This window comes from Pempheris klunzingeri, chromosome 20 (assembly GCF_042242105.1).
Source record: "Pempheris klunzingeri isolate RE-2024b chromosome 20, fPemKlu1.hap1, whole genome shotgun sequence".
In the NCBI taxonomy this organism is placed as follows: Eukaryota; Metazoa; Chordata; class Actinopteri; order Acropomatiformes; family Pempheridae; genus Pempheris; species Pempheris klunzingeri.
In genome coordinates this window covers 6541255-6553706 of record NC_092031.1, presented here as the reverse complement: position 1 = coordinate 6553706, position 12452 = coordinate 6541255, and the positions used below count along the sequence as shown (strand labels likewise).

General features: G+C 45.9%; 1 protein-coding gene across 1 annotated transcript; it reads right to left on the bottom strand.

Annotated features, from left to right (window-relative positions):
* Window positions 1–271: 271 nt before the first annotated feature.
* On the bottom strand, window positions 272–11894 carry LOC139220174 (synaptopodin 2-like protein). The gene is given in 5 exon segments (XM_070852243.1): window positions 272–3063; window positions 7105–7496; window positions 8332–8625; window positions 8774–8925; window positions 11780–11894. Coding segments are annotated over 5 exon segments (3732 nt in total). The 5' UTR covers window positions 11882–11894.
* Between the last annotated feature and the right edge of the window lie 558 nt (window positions 11895–12452).

The window sequence follows — 12452 nt, the reverse complement described above, 5'->3', positions numbered from 1 at the left end:
CTTTCAATCTGCTGTTGATCTCCATTTATAAACTTTTCTCAGGTTTCCCCACTACATTTCCTTTGCAAAACACAGTGTTCCCTTTAACTATAACCAAATGCATTGGATAAGTGAGTAGACAAGATTAAATGTAAGTGATTAAGTGTGCTACATGGGTGGTCTATCCAAACAGATCCTGGGCTAAAACATGGCAGATAAAACTCCAAACTGCAGCCCTGAATAACAGTATTACTATACTACAAACTCATGGACTTGTTTAGAAAGTGTTGCTCTATGTTCCCATTGAGCCTTGGTTTGTTATGTCCCGACCTGAGTCTGTTCAGTGTGTAGTGGATCCAGGGCGCCAGACACAAGGCTGCAGACCCACGTTGGAAGTGCTGAACCTGGGCCTGGGGACTCTGGCAGGTTGAGTGCTGCTGGACGCCGGCCGAGAGGCACCAGCGGGGCCCAGGGGACTCAGATCTGGGGCACTCTTAAAGTGCCTGTTGGCCTGCGCACTGTTAGAGGACTGAAGGTGGGAGAAAGTAGGAGACTGGACTGGATTCAGAGCATGAGGAGAGGAGAAAGTGGGGAGCTGAGGGAGTGGAGCGGTAGGGGCAGGAGGAGGTGGGGGAGACAGAGGGGAGGTGGCCCACTGAGGCTGGTAAGCTTGTGGTTGAGGCTGACAGGGTTGGTAGGGGGTGGAGCCAACTGTGGGTGGTGGAGATGTGACATCAGACCGCCACAGTGGCTCACCGAGTGTCGTGGCTGATCGAGGTACAATAACTTTAAGGGTGGGCCCCGTGGCTGTCGGCGGGGGCGTGGAGAAGCGCCTCACCTCATATACTCGTGCTGTCTTCTGAGGACCACTTGACATTCCTCGCTGCTCCTGATAGGTGGAGGTGTCCTGGGGAGCCCCACCACCATAACTGAACAGAGACGAGCTGAGCTGGTAGGGCTGGTGGCTCATAATGTCCACAGACTTGATGCCTCCTTTCTGCCCTTTAGATTGAGCTGGCCCTGACTTTGTCACCTCAGGCTTCTTCTGGGCCTTTGGAGGGCAGGACGGGGAGAGAAGGGGATTGTAGCTGATGGGAGGAGGAGCACGGATGTTGGATGAATATTTCCAGGTGGCCGGGAGAGAAGGTGTAGGTGAGGGCTCCCTCGTCTGGGCAGGGGAGTAAGGGGCCGCAGCAGCAGAGGGAGCTCGCTCCACAATATACCGATCCATTCTGTTCTGCCTGCGGGCAAACAGCTGGCCTCCCTTCCCCGCCAGCTGTGGCACCTGAGGGGCTTGGGGTTTGGGAGCTACAGGAGGTGGTTTGGGTCCTCGCTGAGCCTGCAAAAAGTTGCAGGCCTCTGCCCCCAGCCTTAGCCAGTCCTCCTCAGGACCGGACTCGTGTCCAGTCTCCCCACTGGGTGCAGCTCCGGGTTCGGCACCTGTGGTTCTCCCAAAGTGGTCATCCATGTTCTGGACCATCGACATCAAGTCGGGGTTTGGAGAAATGTCTTTGTTCTGGACTGCACAGAACATTGGCTTCTTGTTGCTACGACGACGGGCATCGTGTAGGATGCCAGTGCGAACGGCAGGGACTGCGATGCGCTGCTCACGTGTCGCCAGTGAATCGGTGGCAGGAGCCTGGGGAGTTGATGCAGTTGCCATGGCAGCATGCGGGCCAGAAGTCACTGCACCTGTCATGTTGATGTAGGGGTGGACAGATGGAGACGGAGGAGGCTGGGTAGGGGTAGGCGCAGGGGGAGAATGGGTGGGTTGGGCAGGAAAGGAGACCTGAGTCAGATGAGGGGGATGTGGTGGGGAGATGGGAGAAGCAGAGATGCAGGTGGAGGGAGGTGGATAAGTAGGAGCAGGGTGAGAGGGATGTGGTTGTGGAGTGGGGGGAGAGAAGGGTTGAGCAGGTGATGGACAGACCAGGGTGCTTTGAGCTGCAGAGGGAGGGAAAGGGGTGGAAGGGGAAGCATACACTGCGGGCTGAGGGGAAAATGCCAGTAGATTTGTGGCAGGCTGGGAGAAAGGTGCAGAAGAGAGAGAGGAGGGAGGCGAGAGAGCTGAGGGGGGAGAGTTAACAGAGGGGGGGCTGCTGCTGTTGTTATTTCTTGGAGGGATGTACAGAGAGGTGCTAGACACAGCTCTCCTTGCATCTGGCCCTGATGGATGGCGAGTAGGTTGGATAGTCATCATGGAGACGGCTGCCACGGGTTTGGTCGCCATGGTCACAGCTGTGGGTTTAGGTTGAGGAGGGCGAAACATCACAGAGGTTACAGTTGGTCGAGAGGAGGTAGGGCCTGGGGTGAAGGGGCGAGCAGTACGGTTCAGAACACCTGCATTAGGACTGAAATTGGTATTTGGGTGATGATCTGAGTCTGTGATTGGGCTTGGACTAAGATTAGGGTTAGGAGTAGGGTTGCCATGTTGCCCATTTTGACTTGAATGGGGCATCTGAGAGGGCGGGCTCAGAACAACACTAGCCCGACTAACAGCGACCGACCCCCCATTGGCCAGAGCCACAGCTGGAGGAGACATGCCTGCAGGGTGGTTACTGATCGGCTGCTTCCTGATTCTACTCTCCAGCCTTGAGCCCTGATAGGCTGAGCTCTCCAGCCCAGGGCTTTGATTGAAAGAGGTCACAAGTTCTGGAGTCTGATAGGCTGAGCCGTCTAGCCCTAGGCTGTGATTGGTTGATGGCGTTGTTGGAGTAGTTGGCGTGGCTGACGGGCACGCAGAGCTTCTCCTGTCCAGCAGATCCAGATAACCAGTATCCCACGTAGGGTCAAACGACGCTGAGAATCCCTCTTCTTCAACTTCTGAGCCACTTAGGATGGAACTCCCTCCTTCTTCCTCTGTCTCCCCTCCGGTCTCTCCCTCTGTGTCCCCTTCTCTATCTCCCTCAGCTTTGCCGAAGCAGGTCAGTGTGTACTTTTTGGCTCTCTGCCGGCGTTTCTTGAACATAAGCACCCCTTTCGAGTTGGGGTTGGGAGCATCAGTCAGCAAAGAGGCAATAGAGCGACATTTAGTGCGAGCTTCTTTCACCTGTTTCTCCACCACACTCTCCCCACGCTGCAGCTCTGCAAGACAGGAAGAAAAAAGAGAGAGATCCCAAAATAAATGTGTTGAAAGAGAGAGGAAGCAATGGAGAGAAGCGGTAATGGGATTTTTGATGAATATACAACAAGGCACAGGCGACAAATAACAGAAACAACAGTGTGCTAGCCCTCACTGACTGTGAGCAGTGGCTGATTTATATAGTATTATCACAGTGAGGAGCTGAAATGAGGATTACCAGTGACAGACAGGAGTGCGTGTTGTGGATTTAGAACAAAGAATTCCTGCTGCTCTCCAGAGTTGAGTCACACACTCCAGGAAGGTTAGATCAGAGTGTCTCCCCTGCACAAATGCTTGTTTGTGCCTGTGTACGTGTGTGTGTGTGTGTGTGTGTGTGTGTGTGTGTGTGTGTGTGTGTGCGTGTGTCCGTGTGCGTGCATGTCCACACCAGCATATGCATATGTGTGTGTGTCTGTGCTCAGTCCAAGGCTATTTGAGCCTTTTTAGTCTTGGCTTACCTCACATAAATATCCTCACTACATAACTATAGTCTGATGCAGCCTCATCCGTATTCTGTTGAACTCTCAAGCTTACCAAGACATACTCACAATCCCAATATAAAACTTGATATTTTAGTTCAGATATTTCTGGAAAAAAAAAAAAAGACTTGTCTGTCTTTTAGACTGAAGGGTCGTGGAGATAAATGCTAACACATCTTAGTTTAGCATTTTAGCTTGATAAAATTTGCTGATTAGCCCTAAACATGAGCATCCGCTGAAGCTGCAGTTAGTCTGTAGTTTTGTAGGTATTTGGTTGTAAGTATTTGGTATAAGTAAATATAAAGTTTGACCGAATGATGACACTAGAGGAAAGGTTAAGAATTCACCAAAGTTATTACACTTAATCCTGAGGGGAGCATGAATGTCTTAACCAAATTTTGAGACAATCCTTTCAATAACTTTAGAGACATTTCACTCAAAACCACAAATGTGAACCTCATAGTGGAGCGAGACAAAAAGGCAGAGGGACATCAAAGTCATGAATATCTGTGCCAAAAGTCATACCTATCTATCCAATAGTTGTTGAACTGACCGACCAAACAACCAGCAGACCAACACTGCCATCGCTACAGTCATGCCAGTAATGATGAAAAATGTGACTTTTGTTCCATAACTTTTTTTGCATTATGTATAAATCCCATAATAAACAACATAGTTTCATCAAGTTGATAAAGCACGACAGTATGCACACATTGGCTTATATAATTTGTATTTACAGCACTCAGAAAGAGATGCACAATCACAAATAAAGTGGCTCAAATCCATTCAGTGTGACAATGACAAATAACCTTTAATGGTTCCCTTGCTAAGGCGCTGATGTAGAAATGAAGTAATTCCTCTTAATTTTAAAAAGAAAAACATTTAATTCCGAGCTTATATGCATTACTTCTGAGGTGAGTGAATCTGTGTGTAAATTAATCACATATACACAAAAGGGTTTTAATGCGTCTTACCTGCGTACACGGTGTGTGGGACTGTGTGTCCACCTGCATCTGAACCTGTAGGAGATGTGAGGTCCCTCATCTCACCAGTGTGAGTGTGTGTGTGTGTCCTTAAACTCCCTCAGACCCTCCCACACACACCCTCACAGTGTTCAGCTCTGCTCTGAGCAGTGAACCGTTTAGTCTCTGTCTTCCAGCTCTTCTCTCAGGGCACAGCCCATGTAAAGACCTTTGTCTGCGTCCAACAACCTTAACCAACACATGATGTCAACCCACTATTCCTGTCCGTCTGACAGGCATCAAACACCTGTCCGGTCTGTGGCCCAAACACACACACACACACACACACACACACACACAAGGTCGGGAAGACCCCACACTGGAGGATATTTAGACAGCAGTGTCATTGAGTGTGTGTGTGTGTGTGTGTGTGTGTGTGTGAGAGTTCATAAGGCCAATTATAGTTTATAGAGGAAAGCTTGATCATAACTCCTTAGTGATGTGCTGTTCCCTACTGCTGACACTTCACACCTAGCAACCACTGCACACACAGACATACAACTCTATAGCAGCTAATAATCCAATATCCAAAGCTAAAGGCATTAGACATGTTTGTGTGTGTGTGTGTGTGTGTGTGTGTGTGTGTGTGTGTAATGTGAGAAAGGGCAGGTCCCCGGTCACCTCAGTCGTCATTTGTCCTATAGTAAATCCCTAACCTAAGTCATTCAGGCCTTCAGCCTCTTGCACCGGAGGACAGATCTCCTCATTTACTGTAACATTTGTTCATATGAAGCTACAACTCAGCGCATAGCTATTCAGTGAGATCAGCTGTGATCATTAGTACCTTGTTGAAATGACATGTTAACAAGACAAGGCTGATAAAACTTATAGAGGCTTTCAACATTTTTGGAAGAGTTACACTAGATCAGAAGATTGATGCAACTCTCACATCCTTTCTTTAAATCTCATAGCCCATCACAATCATTCTGGTCTGCAAATAATATTTTCATCACTGATTGATCCAGTGTTCCCCAACCTTTTTTGCTTGTGACCCCTTGATATAAAACGACATCTGCCTTTGGTGAAATGTATCATTGTTAGACTGTTACATGTGAATACATATTTGAGGCCTGAAAAAATGAAACCATACCGTATTTCACGAAAGAAAAGAAAAAAAGATCTCTTATTTCCCGTCCTAGTAATCATCTCACATCTTGCAAACTTTGTTCCACCACTTTTCAGATTAGGGAATTCATATTTTAGCCTATAGAATACCAGAGTCTTTTGAAAAAGCATTTAAAAATCCTATAAACTTCTATTAAAAATCACATCATATAAAATCATACACATAAAGGGAACGACTTGACTTTAAAGTGACTGTCCAAAATTCAAAGATATTTAATTTGTAATGATATAAACGAGAGAGAAGCAGTAAATCCTCACAGTAGAGAGGCTGGAACCAACAAATATTTCACATTTTTCTTGATAGTTGATTCATCGATTACCTAAAGGTCTGTTGATCGGTTTTTGATTGATCATTTCAGCATTAGAATCAGACATTTTACTCATACTGTGCACACGTGGCAAGAAACACACACACATACCACAACTTGCACATACACAGATATTCATATAGACATACACACTCATGCACCACATATTCAGCTGTGTGGCCTGCAAGTCAGAGTTGCGTCGAGTCTGTTGATCAGAAGCTTCAGTGCCTATAAATACAGCGAGTGAGGCAAATGTTCAGAACACTGACAGAAGAGAGACTGCTGTTTGAGGGCACAGAAGAGGAGAGGGAAGGGGGCGGCGTGGAATACCTCTGTAGGTATCTGGTTTATCTCAGCCCATCACCACCACCCTGGAAGTGTAACTGGATGCTCCATTTGTAGAGAATCACCACCAGAGGGTGATCTAGCTTTTGGTTTAAGCTTCAAGACAACCCAGCTAAGTGCAGCTGATGCCTTTGGAGACACCAAGGGAATCTTTGGAATTTAAATTAAAGAGACTGAAATAGCTGAATTAAGATGAGAAACTGGAGAGGTTCTGTTGTTTGGCAGCTGTTGTGTTTCAAACTCGATAGAGGAAAAACTCAGATCCAAAATCCAAGTTTTACTTATCAACAATTATTTGTTAGAAGCTGTTTAGGTGGGAGTGATGTACACAACCATGGCCTGCGGTAAAGGATTATAATCAGTGTTATAGCATTGATTATGTATTATTCTCTAAAAATATGCATACAGAGGTATAATTACACATATAATACACATATAAGACTATGTTAACCTATAACTTTGGTGAGGCTTTGCAAAATAATGACAATTTTTTTCCAATAACCCTGTCGCTTGAATCCTCAAACAGTTTTTTTATTTTTACCATCGTTCTTTAACTTAATCCACAATTTTAGGAAGAGGAAACCCTGGAGATCCAACTGCGTAGCACACAGAGATGGTATAACTGTACTCATTTTTATTAGTAGTAGTAGTAGTAGTGGTGTGAGTACTTGTATTAGTTTACCTGTAACTGTGTACTGTCGTACTGTATGCAGAAATATACTCACTGGCTTGCCGTGCTTTGTCCATGTAGGTGGTGGAGAGCTCGTCGCTGACAGGGGTCAGCTGTGGTCCCACCATGGGCACCAGTTGTTTACTAGAGCCCAACATCAGAGCCTCTCTTGCCCGTTCAGGAGACACAAGCGGTGGGCAGGCCAGCCCGATGCAGCCCCCCGCCTCCTGGAAGCCGCTGTCCACTTCTCCCTCCGCTTCCACAAACCCGCCCTGATCAGGGGTCGGGGTGAGTGTGTGAGGGGTCAGAGTGTGTGGGGTGTGTGCTGGAGTGGTCCACTCGTTCTGGACAGGCTGGTAGATGAAATCTCTGCGAGTGACGCCAACGGGACACTGACCCTCCCACTGCCCCTGCATGGAAACCCCTACATCTGTGGCACTCTCATACCTTAGAGGAAACACAGAACAAAACAAATCCAAATGTCTAAAGAGTGGTTTTGTTGGCCTTATACAATACAACTGTGACATCTGGGGGTTGACACGCCACTTGTTTTCACAATATTTAGAAAAAGACTGGTTCCGTGTTTTTTTAAGGTATCCCATAGCCATTGTAAGGAATAAAAGACAGACTGGATGTAAAAGCAAAGAATTCTGATGTGATATCTGACATAAAACCTATAAAGAAGTGAAGCCCTCCACCTAGCCTCCGTCCAGGGCAGGACAGGAAGGTCGTAGGTTCAATCCCTGGCTATGAGTCAGCATGTCGAAGTGTCCTTGGGCAAGACACTGAACCCCAACTTGTTTCTGAAGCATAACTTCAGAGTGTGAATGTGTGTGAAAGAACAATCTCCTCCAACTTAGATTCTTCCTGAATGAATGATGTGTGAATGGGTGAATTAGGATGTAATGTAAAAGCGCATTGAGTAGTCAGAAATGACTAGAAAGGCGCTGTACAAATACAGACAATTTACCATTTTCCCATCAATAAATTCTTTAATCTATCTTTCTAAAGAGCTAAAAGACCACATTGGAGATTCCTCTGCGTATTCTAAGTTAAATGCATATCTGTTACTGCACTGGTAAAGGATAAAATGACAATCATGATGTTATTGTTTAACTACTGCAACTCCAATGAGAATTTCATGTCGCATTTACACCCAAGACTCATGGGAGTTGTGGTTGATGGATGCCAACATATAAAACAATGGTTATATTTTAATCAAAATGATTTCTTAGATTTAACTGTTCAGTAGCAGGAAGTTGGTTGCAATTTCAGGTCTTACCCGCTCATCTCTGAGGTCTCCTCCTCTTCATGGTTGTCATGGCGCGCAGGTGAGCGTGCATGAGGAGGCGTGCGGCGTTGGCGACGGTGCGTGTGTGACTGCGTGTCCGCGTCACTGTCTGTCTCTCCGTAGTAAGCCTCGCTGTCTGGAGGCGAAGTGATGCCCCTGGGTATCCCGGTGGGGGAGAAGATGGAGGAACGGTGGGAGGGCAAGGAAGCCGCGGTGGGAGACAGGACCCTCATGGGGGATTCAGAGCAACCAGAGTAAGATGAGGATTGGAATCCAGTGTGGGCCCTGGAAACATGCAGATGACAAGTTGTGAAAATGGAAAACATGCACGAGTTTGCTTGATATGTTAGAGTGTGTGTGTGTGTGTGTGTGTGTGTGTGTGTGTGTGTGTGTGTGTGTGTGTGTGTGTGTGTGTGTGAGTCCATGCTCTGACCTTATAACCCTCAGGCTGAGAGAGGCGCTCTGTGTATCTATGAGGCTCATGGCCTGAGCATGTGTGAGCTCTGCACACATATGGTCACCAATGGCAACCAGCTCATCATGCTCCTTCAGCCCAGCTCTGCATGCTTTGCTACGCCTGCGTACCTGCAGAGAGAAGAAAGGTTCATAAATTAAAACTTCAATACACTGTCTACTTTCCTACCTAATCTTCACCTTCCATTAGTTATTTAGCTTTTTAGACCACTGGTTCTCCACCTTTGTGGCTTGTGACCTCTGAAAACATCCAGTTTTTCACAATAAATAAAAGCTGAAGATTAAGGAAGTAATGCAGACATACATATAACTTTTTGTAGCATAATGTTTTTTCTTCTCTTCTATCTTATTTGTCTTGCAACCCCTTGAGTTTATCTTACTATCTCTGCATTAATCTGCACATTAATGCATGACAAATAATTATCCATTCTGCTACTATGTAAAGTGCTTATACCTTTGGTACTTTAAACCTGCAGTGTGGAACTTTAGTCCCCCCTTTTGACAGAGAGACAAACACTGCTGTCGCATGCTCATAAATTATGCCAATTTTAATATGTTTTATAATCTATGTATTTGTCCATCTATTATGAGTTTCTTTTTATCTCAAGCACCAGAAACGTTTCTTGATCGCTTCTTAGGTTTTTCCATCACTGTCCTAGTTGCTGTAGCCTACTGCGTCGCTAGTTCCTCCACCCTTCAGCTCTGGCAGACCAATGATTGCTGGTTGATGTAAAACACATGTAAAACACGCTTTAAGTATATTTTGATGCTTATACTTTTGTACTTGCATAAAAAATTGAATGCAGGACTTTTTTCTGTCAGCAGAGTATTTCTACACTGTGGTATTGCTGCTTTTACTTTAAGAAGTGGAAGTGGAAGAAGTGGCGGTCATTCTGACACTGAAGATTGTTACTGCAGTGTAGTCCCTGTTAAAATCCTACAGATTGTATATTGTTAGTCAGTGAAAGACATTCCTCAGTAAAATTGGCCTAAAACAACTGATGAACAGTGTTCAGCAACAGGCGACTCTCTACCACCAGCCATCCCTGTCCCTGTATCAGAATAACTCATGAGGTCATGCAGCTGTTGCTGGGGGTCGCTGAGAGATGATGTCATAGGATCCTTCAGGAAGTATGTCTATGGGGGGTGGGTGATATACGTGATAAATGGGAAGACGAGTATTCTTATCCACTTGATTGCAGTATCCTCTAAAAGTAGAAGCTAACGCCCTCGCCTCTGTCTGCTCACATATGCACACAAATACACGAACCTTATCACTGTAAAAAAGGTTAAAGGAGGAAAGTGTGTTCTCGCACCTACTCAGACTCTTAAGGGGAAACAGTATTTGCCTTTATCAGTATCGCTTGACCTAATAATCCCATTACAGCGTCACACAAACGCATGTGAGTACAAGCTATCTGCCTTGTGCTTTTCCACACTCAGATATACACGCACAGCACAAGTGAATATCATGAAAGAGGGGGTTTGAACAGCTGCATCACCAGTCTGGACCAGGGGGGATGTCCGTCATTCACCATATGTTCCCCCACACACCCAAAATAAGACCTCGCAGGAAAATCACCCACATTCTTAGACTGTTGAAGAGAGACAGGCGCTACTGTGATGGCAAACAGAAAAAAAACACTTACAATTAAAAATGCAATTAGGTGTGTGTGGTTATGTGTGTGTGTGTCTGTATCTTTGTGTGTGAACAAGAGGCCTTTTTCCATGCTCAGCTTCCAGCTCCTCTTAAATGAGCTATTCTGATCCTCCAGTTCGCACTCCATTCCCAACCAGGCTTATCTGAGGTATGTCCAACCAAACACACACACACACACACACACACACACCCCATACAAACAACAGGTTACACATACACACACAAATGCCAACAAGAGGAAGCACACACTGATCAAACTCTCATTACGGTGACCTTATGGACTTATGAATCCTGGATAAAGTGAACTGCTCCGCTTCCATTTTGAATCGGAGGTTATGACAGCTTATGAGCGACTGCCCAACTTTTAACGTCAGTGTGAGCGAGGTCGCATTCCTCCTCTCCAGAATAGATTTTCTTATTAGAGAAAACATTCTGGGCTGTCAACAAATATAAACGCAGACAAATAAAGCTTTTGGAGAAACCAAACTAAAAGAACATCCCTGGACTTAGAGTGGGCTTATTATGTCTAATAAATATGTGACGATGACAAATCTGGAACAAGTTCATTATCTGTGTGTGTGTAGTGTCTGTGTGTGTGTAGTGTGTGTGGCTGTGCACATGCAGAATAGTGATAAAGCAATGTAGACTGTATACTGTATGCATGTACTGTACAGTGACCTATTTAAAAGAAACCCTTCATGATCACCATTGGGATGCAGTGATGAAACCCGAGTAAAGATCAACCCCTCAGCATGTGTTCACACTGTTTTCTGACCCACAAACACAACTGACTCACAACAGGGAAATTAAAACTGGTTTCAGCCAAATGAGTATAAGAAAACTGTACTCTAAGTATATCCTACAGGTACGATTGCGTGAAGTAGAGGGCAGATTTTTTGTGGTCAATACTACTCAAGTAAGAGCTACTAGTAACCGTCACTTGAACTCGAGTTTAATGTGAAGACATCCTGATTAATATCCTCATTATAAGCGTTTCAATATGACATCCAGCTTTTTCAAAAATGCAATTACACCATGACTGGAGCGGTTTTATTTAGTTTAATTTTACGCCCCTTTAAATACCTACAAGAACAAGAGATTTAAACTCATTCATTTATTCAAATGTTATGCCGACTGTAAAGTTTCCAACCAAAGATAAATTATAAACATAGCAAACCACAAGACTGACCATCAAGGCTTCAGGCCGCACTAAACAGCTGCAGTCTCGTGTTACCACCTTGGCAGTAAGTCTTCTGTGCAACACACTGCACACACACGCACACACACACGGGGGCTCCACTCTACCTTGGCCACCTGTAGAGGTTTTTGCTGCTCTGCTCCTCCCTGCAGTCTGAAGCCCCACGGGGCACCTCCAGAGAGGGCGACCACAATCTCCTCCGCAACCATCCCTGCTCCCAGCTCACAGCCTGCTGTGTGTGTGCGAGTGTGTAAGTTGCTCTGCCCTTCTTTAGTTCCTCACACTCTGTCAGTATCAATGAGCGAGTGTGTCTCCCTCTCCTCTCCGTGATCACGGCAAGTCACTCCACCCATGAGGAGACAGGGGGAGGCTGGCTTTCATCTGCTTACACTGGAATGCTGTGTCGGAGGGTGGGCACTCAGGAGGGTGAGAAGGGGCAAAAGTGTGTGTGCGTGTGTGTGTGTTCATCCTCCTGTCTATTCAACACTTGCCATGTCACTCTCAAGCACTTTGAGCAGGAGGGGATGCTTGCTGATATACCCTCCCGAAATAACCACTACCACCACCCCCTCTTTGACCCCCAGCTTAGCCGGCCTGGCCACCAGCCATCGCTCACAGATTTGTCTTCATCTGGCCACAGCACCCCAACCATAAAGCACAGACGAGGGGTCTGAGACGTATTTTATGAATTTCAGTTGGTTTACTGTCTGTACAGTTAAACAGCTTCAGAGTAGGTGCTGGAGGGAGTTGTGCTCCAGTGACCTATATAGTTTTTATCCT